This window comes from Gymnoscopelus braueri (genome assembly GCF_963280865.1).
Source record: "Gymnoscopelus braueri genome assembly, chromosome: 10".
Lineage (NCBI taxonomy): Eukaryota > Metazoa > Chordata > Actinopteri > Myctophiformes > Myctophidae > Gymnoscopelus > Gymnoscopelus braueri.
This window is the reverse complement of record NC_137611.1, coordinates 48,826,179-48,842,953: the sequence shown is the minus strand read 5'-3', so window position 1 is coordinate 48,842,953 and position 16,775 is coordinate 48,826,179. Positions and strand designations below refer to the sequence as shown.

The 16,775-nt window shown below is 41.1% G+C and overlaps 1 protein-coding gene across 1 annotated transcript in view; it reads left to right on the top strand.

Moving 5' to 3' along the window:
• Nucleotides 1–9,260: 9,260 nt before the first annotated feature.
• The window catches only part of marchf11 (membrane-associated ring finger (C3HC4) 11), a gene marked incomplete at both ends in the record, with an annotated part of 17,480 nt that continues 9,965 nt past the window's right edge, over nt 9,261–16,775 (top strand). The window contains 2 exons of the mRNA XM_080439983.1: nt 9,261–9,431; nt 12,791–13,072. Of these exons, the coding sequence (XP_080296109.1) occupies nt 9,261–9,431; nt 12,791–13,072 (453 nt within the window). The remainder of the gene's footprint in view (nt 9,432–12,790; nt 13,073–16,775) is intronic.

The window sequence follows — 16,775 nt, the reverse complement described above, 5'->3', positions numbered from 1 at the left end:
CAATAAAAACAGAACAAAGGTAACATCATTAAAACAACACAGAAATAAGTGCAGGTGAGAAAAGGAAACCCATAAAGGGCTTATAGAGGTTCTCACCTAAAAATAATAAACAAGTAGTTAAACATAATAATCAAGTTAAACATAATAATCAAACATAAGACATGACAAACACAAATACCTTGAGTGCAGTTCTGTGTGTGTGTGTGTGTGTGTGTGTGTGTGTGTGTGTGTGTGTGTGTGTGTGTGTGTGTGTGTGTGTGTGTGTGTGTGTGTGTGTGTGTGTGTGTGTGTGTGTGTGTGTGTGTGTGTGTGTGTGTGTGTGGCTATATTAAATGGTAGATGGAGAGGCTTGATTCATCAGGCCGGCCCTCAGTCTATGTTTAAAGTTACTGAGTGAGTACATAAGGACCAGGACCCCATTTGAAACAAGCCATTAGGCTTTCATGGGCTTTTTAATCCTATTTAGTTGACCTTGCATTTAAACTGTACTTTCATGTGCTTTTTTATGCAAACTTCTAAAGTATTCAATCAATCAATCAATCACAAACTTTCTTTTTTTTTTTAAAAATAGGACAGGCCTTCACCATTTAGAGCTACTACACACTGCAAGATATTTCCCCCAATTATGCTGTCGCTGACCTTTTTTGGCGCTCGCCAACACATCCCCGATCTGACGCAAGATCGGGCTTTGCTCGTCAAGGTTTTGCTCGCTCTGCGTGAAAAGTACTGCGAGGAGATCTGACCGCGATTCTAGCGTTCTGCGATGCCTTCCCGAGCGTTTCTAGATATCTGTCAGGTTGGATGTCTTGCTTTGTCGCCGACAGAAAGTCTGTCTGAATAGATAGATGGATATCAATATATAGACCTTTATTCCGTGGCTAAATTCAGGTGTCTTACATATTGGTAGCTATATTAATATTGCTGTTAAATATAGTCTCACTTGAATATGTTGATAAAACGTGCGAAAGAGAGAGACGCAGAGAAACAGAGAATTATGAAAATCATGTGTCCCATCTCGCTCTCGCACACATATCACGGATATCACGGGAACCTTGCACGAACAGACAGACGATGCGATAATATGATATAATATAATAGAATGGAATGGAATATAGATTGCAATCAAAAACAAAATGTATCGGTCTGGATCGCATCCTGGTGAAATCTTGCAGTGTGTGATCCCTTGTCGGCGAGCAATCATGTAGTGTGAAAACCACAACGATATTATGACAGCTGACTTCAAGAAGAGACTTGTGTAGTGTGAAATGCATAACAATCTGATGACTCCCCGACGACTTTACTACACTGTAGGACTGAGTCCTACTGTAGGACTGAGTCCTACAGTGTGTAGGTCCAATTATTGGAATCCAGTCTGGAGATTTAGTCTAGTACTTAGAGATTATTTCTGACACAGTTGACTAAAGGGGGCCACATGCTACAATTATTTATCATTTGACATCTGAACAGAATTCTCATGGCTCATAAGAAAAAGGTTCTGGTAGTGTATGGCCCCCTTAAGCAGGACCCGAATTAGGTTCTGAGTACCGTATTGAGTGGTAGCGTATAGAAACATGATCCATTCTATAACCTGTGAAATATGTTTCATGATACGGTTTACTTAGTTCTAGAAGTGGAAGAGAAACATAAGACTCCGAAAAACTACTCTAATATTTGACTTAAGTAGAAGTATCAATACTGCAATGTAGAAATACTCTGTTACGTAAAAGTCAGGAATTAAAAATGTACTTGAGTATTGGTATCAAAATGTACTTAAAGTACCAAAAAGTACTCATTATGCAGAATGTCCCATTTCACAAGTTTTCAAATGGATAACATTTATAAAAATCCTTTGAAAATAGCAGATCTACAAGTTCACAATGCGTCCCATCGACGACACATTGTGAGCTTGTAGATCAGCTATTTTCAAACCCCTGTCCATGCCCTAGCCGTGAATGGCTGTGATCCGAAGTCCTCACCTATAAAGCCTCACTCTGCTCTAGCAGCAGTGGGGACTGGCAGCTTAACACTATGGCTTAACAGCAGCAGAGACTCTAGCCTTCTTGTCCGCCAGCCTTTTGTAACCTTTTTGTTCAGTTTGTTAGATCTCGTTAACTTTGAGTCCTTCAGTTGTGTTTATATTTTTGAATTCATTCTTTAATACTTGATTAATCACTATGTAGGGCTGTTTGGTATGTTTGGTTGGTTTACCCAATTCCCAGTTTGTCTCCGTTTTATTTAGTTAGGTAAGATTAGAAATTGTATTTTTATTTTGGTCAAGAGTTTAGGTTAGGGGTATTTTCTTTTGTATTAGTCAGTTATTTTTGCTATATTGTAAACCAGCACCCTGAAGTAATTTTTGCACTTAAAAAAGACAAAGAGTTGAAGTCTCTGCTCAAGAAATGAAAATAAAAGCAATTAATTTTTTAAAGAGCTGTTGTCCTCCATTATTATGTTGCCTTCCCTACCCTAGACAGGGGGTCGTAACCATAGATATAGAAACCTAGATACCTCATTGGCCTCTGCAGTTCGTTGGAGCAACTTGTATCGCGGCCGCCATTTTCGCGTAGGCAAACGGACACTCAAAGTGACTACTGGCCAATCACAGCGCTCACAGCGCGTTGACTACAGGCCAATCACAGTGCGTCTTTTCTAAGACCTGTCAGAATCTAGTTGTCCCGCCCCCACCTGCCTCTGATTGGCCTACCGAACGCCCCCTTCTGTGACACACGCGGAAGCTTCAGGGAAGCTCTCCTACGCTAAAATGGCGCCCAAGATACACATGCCTCAGAGCCGAAGGAGGCGTCTACCTATATATGTCTATGGTCGTAACAACACCACTGGTCTTTATTAGTTCCTAGTTCCATGGTGTGATTACGTGTTCATTTTGGTTTTATGCCTTCTGTGTACATGTTGTACATGTTTATGTTTTGCCTGCCCAGTTTGTGGGATACCTTTAGTTTAAATAAACATGTTAGAGACATGTTTAGTTTGTGTTTGGGTCCTGCTCACCACTCACCTGATGCCTATATTCCCAATTCCGTCCATGTAGTCCATCGCTGACCCCTACTGGTTGGTTTTGGGGAAGGTGTAGATAGATGGACCTTTATTCATGTTCTGTTGCAGAAACACATAGCAATACATAGAAATACAGACATACTCCCGTTGACCTCGGCGATCTTATCTACACCTGTTTCCTGTAGCAGTTGAGGAGACTGAAGAGGTCACCCATAGCAACCACTTGGCACGTCCCATAACATTGACGTGCATCTCCAAATTATCCAATCAAAACGTAAATCATCCTTCCTTTGGGGAGGATCGCTTGCTAGTTTCCTGTAGTATAAAACATCACTACACATCCACACACCAGAATTCTCCGCGATCCTGCAGACTTCAGTTTTCCTGACTCTGTCGTTCGTGCATTTTGAGGTGCCTCTTGACCCCCTCCTGCTGTGGAGTAATCACTCTTGAGCCCTTACAAAGCAAAATCTCTGATACGTTGAGTATTTGATTTTACCTATCTTGCATTATTGGTTCACATATCACACAGTGTTGTTCCTGTGTATTGCTGTATTGAATGTAATAAATATGCTGATTTTGAGCTGACGTGATCCTGTTTAATGTCGTGTATGTACCCTCTGGGCAATAGGATAAACTGAACAAGGACACAGTCCCCTTAAACATGTTTATGTTTAAATAAACCTCTTTTAAGTCAAAATATCCTGCCTCCAGTTATCTGCATTTGGGTTCTGCTCACCACTCACCTTATACTTATTCATCACCCCCCATTCAGTCCATTGCTGACCCCTACTGGTTGGTTGTGGGTATGGTGTAGAATCTACACCCTACCCATCTACACTGAAGATGTACTTTAATGGTGGAAATTCAGTTTTCATGGCAGCAATGGTGGAAAGTATGTAAGTACATGTACTCAAGTGCTGCACTTAAGTACAGTTTTTGGGATTCCTTTACTTTAGTTAAGTATTTCAATCTTTTGACACTATATACTCCACTATATCTCAAATATAGTGGAGTATTGTACATTTTATAATTTCTTTAATATTGTACATGTTTTGGACAGCTTTAGTTACATTTTGTTAATACAAAACACACATGAACCCCTTAAGTTCCATTTTATATAGCTATTGAAACAGGTGATCTAAGTCACACCGCCGATCCGAGCAATATGTCTGAATCATAGCGTTGGGGGCTTTGTCAGAGTACCCGTTGTACCCGTCTGTCTGTGTCCCTTTTTATGCCCATATATGGAGATGTCTGTTTCTGTCTGTCTACCTGTGTCCCTTTTTATATGCCCATATATGGAGATCTCTGTATCTGTCAGTCCTTGTCCCTTTTATGCCCATATACGTATGGAGATCCCTGATTTCATCAGACTTTTTTCATAGATTTTTTTGGGCGGTGTAGCCGCCCCTATAAGTGGGGTTGGGACACCTCGTCAGTATTAGTTTCCTGCACTGTGATTGGCCCATTGGTACACCCCTAGCTGTACTGTGATTGGCTGACTCTATTGGCTGACTCTATTCAGCACTGTGATTGGCTAGCGAGACACATGATGACATTAATAACCTATAAATAGGATTATGCACTTCCAAAATATATTTTTTTGGAAGTGAGCTTCCATCACTATGATGACCACTGTGATGACCACACCGCCCACTTCACACTGGGTGTGATTTTTGGGCGGTGAAACCGCCCCTATATGTGAGGTTTGGATATTTGCACACCAAATCCTGCGCTGTGATTGGCCACAAATGTACCCCCCTAACACGGTGCATAGCCTGCACCGTGATTGGCCAATCACAGTCTATTCAGGACTGTGATTGGCTAGGGAAACATGACACATGTGCATAGCCCTATAAATAGGACCATAACTTGACCACACCGCCCACTTCACACTGGGTGTGATTTTTATAATGTTTTGTCAATAAATGACATTGGAGCAGATGAGTGTGTGGGTCGATTCTTAATTTTCTTAATTCATAATGTTTTGGGGAAATGAAAATAAAATAAAAAACACTGTCTCCGAGTCCTCACCCATTAGAAGGACAATATCAGTCACCAGAACCAGGGACGGGTGTTTTTGATTAATTCAACATGGTGCAATGGTGACCTTCATGAAGACCAGGGTTGCATGGCTCATGGGACGGCCTAACATGCCACGCAACAACCTTTTTGAACACGAGCACGCATCTAGGTATCTAGTTTGTTGCCATACGACCTTCCTAGCCCGAGTTATTAAAGAAAAACGGGCGACAATGGCCAAAACTCAATCGAAAATCCGCGATCGAAAATCGGCAAAAGTGGCCGTTTTCAAGATGTTTTGGCCATTATCTCTGGAACGGAAGGTCCAATCTGCTCAGTTCAAAGCTTGTTTAATGCGTGACTTTGAGGACATTAAGCTCCTAGCGACACCTTTACGGGGTTTTGTTTTTTTTTGTCCTAAAAGTATGGTAATTGTTCGGACCGGCCCAGTAGGGCCCAGTTAGGGCCAGGCCTTAATTTTCAGGCCCATGGAGAACTCTTAGAGAGACTGTCTGTCTGTCTCTGTCTGTCTCTCTGTGTCTCTGTCTGTCTGTCTGTCTGTCTGTCTGTCTGTCTGTCTGTCTGTCTGTCTGTCTGTCTGTCTGTCTGTCTGTCTGTCTGTCTGTCTGTCTGTCTGTGTCTCTGTCTGTCTGTCTGTCTGCCTGCCACAGTATGATTTTATTTTTTTGATATCATGCTCAAATGCTCTCAGGCAGGATGCCATATGTGTCGATGTGTGACTGACTGATTTGTATACTTTTGTCTATACTTTTGTCAAATAAAAGTATATTTTCCTAAATCTGGATACGTAAACTATACAGATTATTACTATGCACATGTACTATAAGATATAAGACTTCGTGTTTGAGCATAAATATGCATTTTGAGAACCCAAAATGCATATTCGCTTCGCGCGCACGCTTAGCCCTCCCACCCAAAATTCCCACCAGCCGCCACTGTTTAATTACAACGGCTCCCGACTCACACCAGGTAACATAGAATGAACCTAGATGCATATCAATTGTCCATTGTGTGACCTGTAGTGTAGGTGTTAAGCGACGTGCGAGTGACGTCATTAAAATAGAGTGCAACCACGTTCCAATTCAGAAATGCAACACTGAAACACAAATATAGGAAACGAAAAAAGGGAATATGTGCTCGCGACCCACAAAAATCGATAACCGCGACCCACAAATGAGTCCCGACCCACTGTTTGGGAAACATTGGTATAAAGAGTCACAAGTGAGAAAGTGAGGCAGAATCCATCTACGAACCCTGTTGGTCTTCAACCATTCCCTCAACACAGGATCCTGGGTCATACTATTTAGCTGATAATAATGTGTATTAGGCCAGACCCATCTGGTTAAAGGGCAAGACCACTTTGGTAGAGGTTTAGGTTGTGTAGTTACCTTGCCATGAACTCCAAAGGTGGACAAGAAATAAAAAATGTTTTTTAAAATGTTTTAATATTTAAAAATAAATAAAATAACATTGATTAGAACATGATAATTCAAAATATGCTCCTCATTGACTTGTACGTAACAGTTGTTCTCAAAGTCACTCTTTTTGCACATAAATAAACAGAAACAAAACTGATTCAGAAAATATAGAACATCACCAAACCCAGTACTGTTTTTTTTTTAAATAAAAATGTTAACTTCTTGTTGATTTTACTATTTGAAGATCCGGATCCGTGGATCCAGTCCAAAAAATAGCAAAATGAACAGGAAGGTAGCATTTTAATAAATAAAAAAAACAGTACTGGGTTTTGTGATGTTCTATATTGTCTGAATCAACTTTGTTTGCGTTTGTTTAAGTGTGAAAATAGTGACTTTGAGAGCTGTTTCAGAGTACAATGTAAGTCAATGAGGAGCATATTTTGAATTCCAAATTTCTAATCAATGGAGCAATTATTTTTTATTTCTTGTACACCTTTGGAGTTACATCATGGCACGGTAACTACACAACCCAAACCTCTACCAAAGTGGTCTTGCCCTTTAAGTCTTAATCTACACCTTGTAAATAGTCCTGGCTATAGAGCTGTTTATACATTGAGTGCCAGTGGTCTAGGAGGGCACTGGTTCTCAAACGTTTTTGTGCCAAGGACCCCATTAATTGATATGTATTTTGCTGAGGGACCCCCATCTGAAAATGTTTTGTGCCAGGGACCCCCCAGAAGACAAGATTTGTGTTAAACAAAAATCTAAATTATTAAAACTTTTCCAACATTTTGGATATTTTTCAAAACATTTCAAAAATAGCAGATGTACAAGCTTAAAGCGTGGCACAACGTGACGCGCTGTGAGCTTGTACATCTGCTATTTTTGAATAGCCAACGTGTAAATGGATAAAGTGGTTAAAATGTTTGAGATGCTACATTAATTACTTCAGCTGGGGACCCCCTGAGGACCCCCTGGGGGTCCCGGAACTTGAAAAGGGACACAGACAGACGTCTGTGTCCGTCTGATGTCAGTCGGTCGGTCCCATATACATGCCCATATTTGACCATATATGGGCATATCGGTCGGATGAGTTGGAACCAAGCCAGCCAGGCTCCTGATGAATCATGACCATATTATAACAATATTCTTACTTGTGTTGTTTGCTTTTTATCTTGTTTTATGTCTGTTTGTCCTTTCATCACTTCCAGTTGACGAGGAAGCGTTGCCTTTCAGGAAATGTGTTTAAAGAGCCCGTAAACAGGAAATGCCCTGTTTAGGTCATTTCTTGCAATTTTCTACTTTTTTTTAATATATATATATATATATATATATATATATATATATATATATATATATATATATATATATATATATTTACCCCCCAAAAAATTAAAAATAAATAAAACAAACCACTTGAAAAAACATGGTCTCCTAACGCATTAGAAGGACACTATCAGTCACCAGAACCAAGGACAGGTGTTTTCAATGAATCTAGTTAAGATGGAGTTTTAAATTACAATGGTTTGGCATGTCTGTTAAAATGAATATCAAATATCTAAATACTGAAACAAGCAACTTGAAAACTGTCTGGGGTGAATCACAAAAAAACAGAGTAGGTCTATGCCCATGCCCCCAAACATGTTTGAAAGAAATTAAGGCAAAAGATTACCCCGTGCATGTCAACCACTTTAGCCCTGTTGAACAAAACCTGTTGAATGATGAACTACGGTCAACTACCAGGGCACAACATGTCACAATGTTATACTCTGTGAGCTTGTAGATCGGCTATTTCCTTTAGCTATTTCTGATATTTATTTATTTCATTCGAAACAAATGCCCCAAAATAGTGACCGCCACGTAACACGTTGAAAGTGGTTAAGGCAAAAGATTACCCCATGTAGTCACATACGCACGCACGCGCGCACAACACACACACACACACACACACACACACACACACACACACACACACACACACACACACACACACACACTCACACTCACACTCACACTCACACACACACACACACACACACACACACACACACACACACACACACACACACACACAAAACCCTCCCTCTCTCTCTCTCTGTCAAACAAACCTACATGATGACGGGATGTGACGAGGTGGAATAGTCTCCTGTTTGGACCATAACGTCACCTCTCTCTCTCTCTCTCTCTCTCTCTCATCTCTCTCTTCTCTCCTCTCTCTCTCTCTCTCTCTCTCTCTCTCTCTCTCTCTCTCTCCTCTCTCTCTCTCTCTCCTCTCTCTCTCTCTCTCTCTCTCTCTCTCTCTCTCTCTCTCTCTCTCTCTCTCTCTCTCTCTCTCTCTCTCTCTCTCTCTCTCTCTCTCTCTCTCACCACACACAGACACACACCATCCACAGACAGACTGGCACCGCTCAGAACGCCTCAGAACGGACCATCATCCTGCCCCCGGTAGGCTACTGTATTAGCCTACCCTTTATGTGTGATCGGCGTCTAAATGCGGTTCGATTCCCACCTTTCAGTGGATTACTATGACGAGGCGTCTGTCTGCGAGCGGATGGATGGGTGTCGGTATTTAGAAGGTGGAACCCCCCCACCACACCACGCACACGCGCACACGCACACGCGTGGAACGTACAGGCTTCAATTCACGTGCATTAAACCATCGTTTTATTGCTATTTCATTGCGTGATTGATTGTATTGAGCGTGATGTGAAGCCATCGGGGGGCGGCGGGGGGCGGCACCCACCTCTGCCGTTTTCTCCTGATTCACACTTGGTTTTATTAATGAGCGAAGAGGGAGGGGGAGGGGGAGGGGCGGCTCTGGTGGAGGAGGGGGACGCACCGGGGGGAGAGCCACCGCTGGGGGGCGCTAGCGGTCACCCCCACCACCCCCCCGCCTACACCTGTGAGGAGGAGGAGGAGGAGGAGGAAGGACCCCCTGCCGAGGAGGACCAGGTATAGGACTGTCTCAATTATTACATTTAAACTGCCTGATCGCAATTAGTTGAGGTAGGCTAATCACAATTATTTTCATGTATAACATGATCAATGTTGTAAGTAACTAATGTACTTAAAGGGATAGTTCACCCCCAAAATGACTTTTTTTTCTATCGATTAGTCACCCTATGGACTTGGATTCATGGATATATTTTTTTTTTTGTCGCATTCCTAAGCCAATAATTTGATGACCGGCAGCGGTTCTAGTAGGAGACACAAATAGTCTCCTTTTTGAAAACTTTGTAGGTTTTGATTATTATTACAAAACATACATTAACAAGATACGCTTCACCACAAAGACACCCATGTACTGTACCTGTCAAACTACTTCACAAACGTCAATGACGTCCACAATCACAACACCAGAGGAAGCTCCACTAATCACATTCAACCCAGATTTGGCTCAAACAAGGGGTTAAAGGTAGGGTAAGTGATATTTTTTGGTTAAAACAAAAAGTATTTTGTTTAAAGGTTCAAATACTATATTCTGATAGTAATCATTGCTATAGAGTGTTTTTTCAGTAACAGATGTCTCCCTGTCTCTCCAGCTCTTTAATAAACAGAAAATACATTTTTCGGTAGGTGTCAAAATCTCAGCCAATCAGGAGAAAGTACCCATTTTTAAGCTTAATTTGTATAGTGTTCCAGTTCCAATTTTGTCAGCTCATTTCTTAGTGTCATCACTTCCAATTTCACTTGTTTAATCTATATCCTGATTGAGTTCTCTATCCTGGTTGGATAAAATTGGAAATGAAACTGAAACTGAAACGAAAATGCATTTTCTGTTTAATTAAGAGGTGGAGAGACAAGGAGACTCCTAATACTGAACAAACACTCTATAGCAATGAGTACTATCAGAATATAGAGCTATTTAACACTTATTTTAACCAATGCAAATCACTTACCCTACCTTTAAATAACAAGGGGTTTGTTCTCCTGCTATACCACAAAAAAAGTGGAACGCCCTACCAACAGTCGTAATGGAGTGTAAATCCCTACTCTCCTTCAAAACCACTCTAAAAGAGCACTTACAGGTGGCTGCAATTCGAAACTGGCCCCTGTAAAAAGTCAAAGCCTACCCTCCTACAAGCTCACATAGTGATGCGACGCTTTGTGAGCTTGTAGATCTGCTATTTAAAAAAAGATTTTTATGCATTTGAGATGGGACATTCTGCACAATGAGTGCTTTAAGTACATTTTGATACCAATACTTTTGTACTTTTACTCAAGTACATTTTTAATTCCGGACTTTTACTTGTAAGTGAGTATGAGTATTTCTACATTGCAGTATTAATACTTTTACTGAAGTAAAAAAAATTAGTACTTTTTCCACCACTGAAAATAATCAGCAGTGGTGGGCTGAGTACTCAACTCCAGTACTTGTCAAAGTATAGTTCCCCCCGGTCAAATGTTACACAGTGAAAGATGCTCTGTCATTTCTACTTCAGTAGGGTAAGTGATATTTTTTGGTGAAAACAAAATGTATTTATTTCTGGTTAAAAGGTTATAAGCACTAAGCACTGTATTATAGTAATCATTGCGCTATAGTGTGTTTGTTCAGTAACAGGGGTCTCCCCATCTCTACAGCTCTTTAATAAACAGAAAATACATTTTCTGGTGAGTTGCACATTGCTCAGCCAATCAGGAGTGAGTACCCATTTATCAGCTTATATGTTATACAGTGCCAATTTTGTGCTCATTTCTTTGTCATCACTTCCAATTTCACTTGTTCATCCTGTATGAGTTCTCTCTCCTGATTGGATGAATTTGGTATCCCAACCTGAAAATGTGTTTTCTGTTTATTATAGAGCTGGTGAGATGGTGAGACTCCTGTTACTGAACAAACACTCTATATCAATGACTACAGAATATAGAGATATTTAACGTTTATTTTTACAACTCAAACCCGCATCCTTATTCTGGAAAATAAGAATAAGTAGCTGAATAAATAAATAGCTGATCTACAAGCAACACGTTGTGAGGTTGTTGATCAGCTACTGTATTTTCGGCTAAGACATTTTGGTGTAGATCGAAAAAGAGCGAACCAAGTACAACGCATGTTCGTTTTACTAATTAACCATCACAGTGGTTAACAAAAATATCACTTGCACCCCTTTCAATGGTCAACTAAACTGTCATGATTGCGACGACATGATTGCGATATAGGATATTGTTCCTGCACATTTTTTAAACAGCTGCTACACGATAAGACTAATTCTCAAGGGAAATTTGCCCCAGCATGTCACAAATGCGACGCGTTGTGAGCTTCTAGATCAGCGTTTTCGAGCGACACCAATAGCCAATCGAAAACATCAGAAGGACCCCTGGAATGCTCACCCTCAGAAAGTTTTGTTTGCCTTTTAATGGAGATGAGAAGACGATTGATTCTGAATAGCTAACGCTAGCTTTTAGGCTAGCTGGCATTACTGCAGGTATAGGCTCACCTCCTTATAATGAATAATCGGTCAGATTATCCATAATTATATCCCGTTTCAGCACCACAGAGTTGGAGATCTCTCTCTCCCGCCGTGTAGGCCGACACAGCTGGACTGCGCAGTGCGTGTTTGATGCACTGTTAACATAACATTATCGTTCTTCAGTGTGGACGCTCACATAATTATCGTGTTATACTGTAGTTATCGTGCTCGGTGTGAATGGCGCTTTTAACTTGTCATATGCAAGCCAATTCCAGCGGTCTCACCATTGTGGCTGAAACTGTCTATCCCTATTTTTCGTCTCTACTGCTTTTCACTCTTGCAACTCTTTTTCTTTATATGTTTTTTCCTGGTGTTAGACCGGATACTGGCGGCGTTAAAATCATTTTGAAGATGAGGGAAAAGGTCCAAGGACGATAGCCTGCCCTTCTCAAATACATGAACGTGCGCGCATCGCGGGAGCAAGTGAGCAGTGAACTGCTTGCTGCCAGGTGCGCTGATGTCCTGGGGCAGAGCCACAGCAGACCTGTGATCCAAAATTTTATGTTTTAACGGTAATTTTCCGAGACGATTTCACAGAAATCTTTACAAAACACAGTAGGCCTAATACAGGGAAACAGTGTGAAATTATTAGATGTTAATGTTTTAATTTCATTTTCAAGGCATTATTTTCACTGGCCCCAACAGGCAAGTGCTTGGTGCGCTATGCTTGCCCGGACGGTTTAAAAAGTACATCCGGGACACCGGGACATATTGTCGATTGTCGATCCCTGCATTACATCCAGTATTTTGTCTTTATTGTATATTTTATATTATTATTCTTCCTTTTTTATGTTATTATTATATAAGTTTAGTGACAAATTGATTCTTGATTCTTGCTAGGAGGAGGAGAGCAGAGGAGGTGATGGATCCCCCTTTAACAAGCGCCATGACGGCGGGGAGGACTGCTCCATTGAAGATGGAGCGACGGCGCTGCCTAGTGGTGAAAGCGGGAAGACGCAGCGGCGGGCCTCGCATTCAAACTGCAGCAGTGAAGAGGGGGCAACGGCGGCCCCCGGTGGTGGCAGTGTGAAGGCGCAGCAGCAGGCCATGCATTCAAACTGCAGCAGTGACAATTGCAGCCCGACGCCCAGCTGCAGAATCTGCTTCCAAGGAGCTGAACAGGTAAACAAAAAATCAATGTTCTTCTTAAAGCCATTATTCTATCGATTTCTTTTTCCATTAATCAAATAATTTTCATCATTTACAGTAACATACTGCATATATATATATATTCATTATATTCTCAAACTTTGAGAAAAACATATTTTTAAACAAGATTATGTTTAAAACATATTCCAAATTGTGCACATATTTTTTTTTACGACTTTAGGAAAATAGCTGATGTATATGGGGTTAAACTGTTTCGATGCTATATGAACACATTTAGCTGGGGACCCCCTGGAACCCCCTCTGGGACCACTTTGAGAACCACTGCACTAGGGTTGCCTGCAACTATTGATTATCTTCTTAATAGCTATATAGAGACCCCCGCAGAATGTATTTGTTTGCCAGGGACCCCCAGAAGGGAAGAACTAAATCATTCAAAATGTTCTTTAAGATTTTAATGTCTTCAAAAATAGCAGATCTACAAGCTCTCAACTCATCACATTGCGACGGATTGTGAGCTTGTAGAATTATGAAATAGGGGTCCCCCTGGGGGTCTTCGGACCTTTGAGAACCACTGCTCTACCATACACATACTGTACAGTGATATACAGTAGATTTCAGCACCACGGAGTAACACACAATAGACTTCAGTGCCATTGACAGTGACATAGAGTAGACATCAGTACCATGGACAGTGACATAGCTTGTACTTCAGACTTCAGTTCAGTGCCATGGACAGTGACACACAGTAGACATCAGTACCATGGACAGTGACACACAGTAGACATCAGTACCATGGACAGTGACATAGAGTGTACTTCAGTTCAGTACCATGGACAGTCACACACAGTAGACTTCAGGAAAGCATTAACAAGAGCTTGTGACTAAATACTAACTACACTGGATCCATTGGATCCATTAGAACACAGGTTCGTTTTTTTCCATTTCCCTGAAAAGTATCATTTTTTCACACACAAGGTTTCCACCCGACAGCTATGATGTCAAACAAGACGGCGTTTGAATGATTGCCAATTTAGGCGGATCTGCGTTAATCTTAACATTTGGAGTCGGTGGAGGTTCACCCCATGAATTCAGAATTAATCCTCCACCGCTATAAACCACCTGTGTTACAATTACATCACCTCACTGCTGGGCAGCGGCCAACAGGAAGGCGGCAGCCAAATGAAACCTGACTACCACCTGTTATGCTAGCAAATGTATCCCTAGGAAAACAGGACCTTGCAGTACTTCCTGTTAATGACGAAGGAAAACAAATATTTTTTTTTTTTCTTTTTTGTAATTTACCATATCGTCTCTATCGGGTGGAAACCTCATATGTCCAAAACTGTTACAGTAGCAGATCTACAAGCTCAAAACATGTAGATCTGCTACTTTTGACGCTTTTGTGTGACGCTGTAGTATGATCAAGTAGGGCGTTAATTTACGAAAAACAAGTTAAAACATGGAGATAAGAGGTTTCTGCACTCAAGTAGAATTTTGAATACTGGCCTTTTGGCTGTAACAGAATATTCCTACATTTTGGCATTGATACTTTTACTTAAGTAAATGAATCAGAGTACTTCTTCCACCGCTGCCTGCAGCTACTGTAGATGGACGGATGTGGACTCATCATAAGTGCTGAAATATGACACCACAGCATGACAATGCACTTCTTCACTGGGAGACCATTGATACTGACACACAATGGTGGACAGTAGCAAAGTACATTTACTTGAGTACTGTACTTAAGTAAAAACATGTTTGAGTATCTGTGCTTTACATGAGTATTTGTATTTTTGGACGCTAATGACTTTCACTGCACTACATTTCAAAGATAAATATTGTTCTTCTGATCCCACTACACAATAACCTGGCTCAGCCAGATGGGGGCGGTATTGACTTTCACAATACACCCTGCATCTGGGATCGCTTAGGGAGTAGAGCTGCCCGGTCGCTGCGTGTACGAACCAATCAGCGGCTGCTAGGGGCGGGATCATCCAATCGCCTGCCAAGTTGCTTGAAAAAAATGAAACGCCGTCTTGCATCGATTCTGCTACCGGAGTCTCAGATGGAAGTAGGCTGTGAAACAAAATGTGTGTCGCAAGCTTCTTCCATTTGGCAGAGTCAGGTTAACTACACAAGGGGAAAGGAGCATTATGAATGAACCACTTAAGCCCTATTTCAAATAGTGAAAAAATATGGTAGTAGTAATATAAATAGTAGTTCTATCAGCTCACAATACATTGTAATTGTGAGCTTTTAGGTCTGCTATTTTCTAATAACCAAAATATTAAACAGGGCTTAAAGCTTTTTTTATTCTATTTTAATGAATAAATTGTAAGTATGTCCAATCTGTATGGTAGAGTATGTTAATAACAATATAACTTATACAATTGGTGGTTGTAGTTAGTCTTCCTGCTCTTCTATTGAGACAGCGCTATTAGCTCAATGGTAAACATTTCAGCACCTGCGCAGGAATGATCTGCCTCTGAGATGTAGTGGGGTATTAGTATAAAGTATATCTCTGCTGTCCAGACGCAACCTGCTAACTCCAAAACGCTCATTGTTCAGGAAAAAACAGGAAAAAAATCAGAGAAAAACTTCTATTTTTTAAAACAAAGCAATACTGCCTCATCAAAGTTGGTATAGTGACTTTATATATTGTCAGATACTTGCATGTGTCATTATATTATCACCACTTTACCCAAATCCAGCGCAAGTGGAGTTAGAGGTTTCAGACGAGCAGAAATCCAGCTGAAATGGAGTTAGGAGTCTGAACAACAATAGCTCCACTCGCTGCTGAGGGAGAGGTTTCAAAAGGGTATACATTCCCAAAAGCTAACAATGGATCTCTAAGCTCACAATGCATCACAACGTGTGAATTAATGCCCTGATGCTTCATTACACTTATTATATAGACCTACAATAATTAACTGGACTTTATATATTACAATAACTTCTGCAAAGAGGGGTTGGAGTGGAGAGTACCACGACAGAAATGCTATGAACTCCTTTCTTCTTGTCACATTGCTCTCCTCATTATTAAACATTTCATAGATTTTAGAAATATAATTACTTGTTTTCATAACATTAGCGTCAGTGCTAAGTTTGATAAACAGTTACACTGCATAGTTTTAACAGACTACGGGGAGTTTGTTTACGTGGTCCTCCTTCTCGCTCACTGCGCAGCGTGCTCTGCTCATGCTGTGAAAAGGCAGCACTGGAGAGGAGAGGAGGGAGTTGCGTGGTGTTGATGGACAGTTTGAGGATCCAATGGAGTTGGGAGTTTTTGTCAGAGGCGCTTTTTAATACTTTTCATTGGTTCAATTTTTTTTTTTTACACAGACGTAAAGGGTGTTCAATAGCGTTGATTTATGAAAAAAAAAAGAGCTGAAAATGGAGCTGGTTGGTCACGGACACCGACGATATATATATATGTTACAGGGAAATTGGCATTCCAGGGAAATTGAAAAAGGAGCGCTTGTTTTTACCACCCACCCAGGCAATTCTGTATAACCAACACTAGAGGGCAATGAATGCAAGCGTGTGCGTGTGTGCATGCGCACACATGCACACGCACACACGCACACATGTGTGTCGTCGTGGACACTGGATAGTAACCATAGACTGTAACCCATGAAAAGATCTATTCTTCCCCTATCGGTTCACAACTCGGACGGCGCTGATTCGACTAGCAGACCTTCGGCCGGTCGGCGCG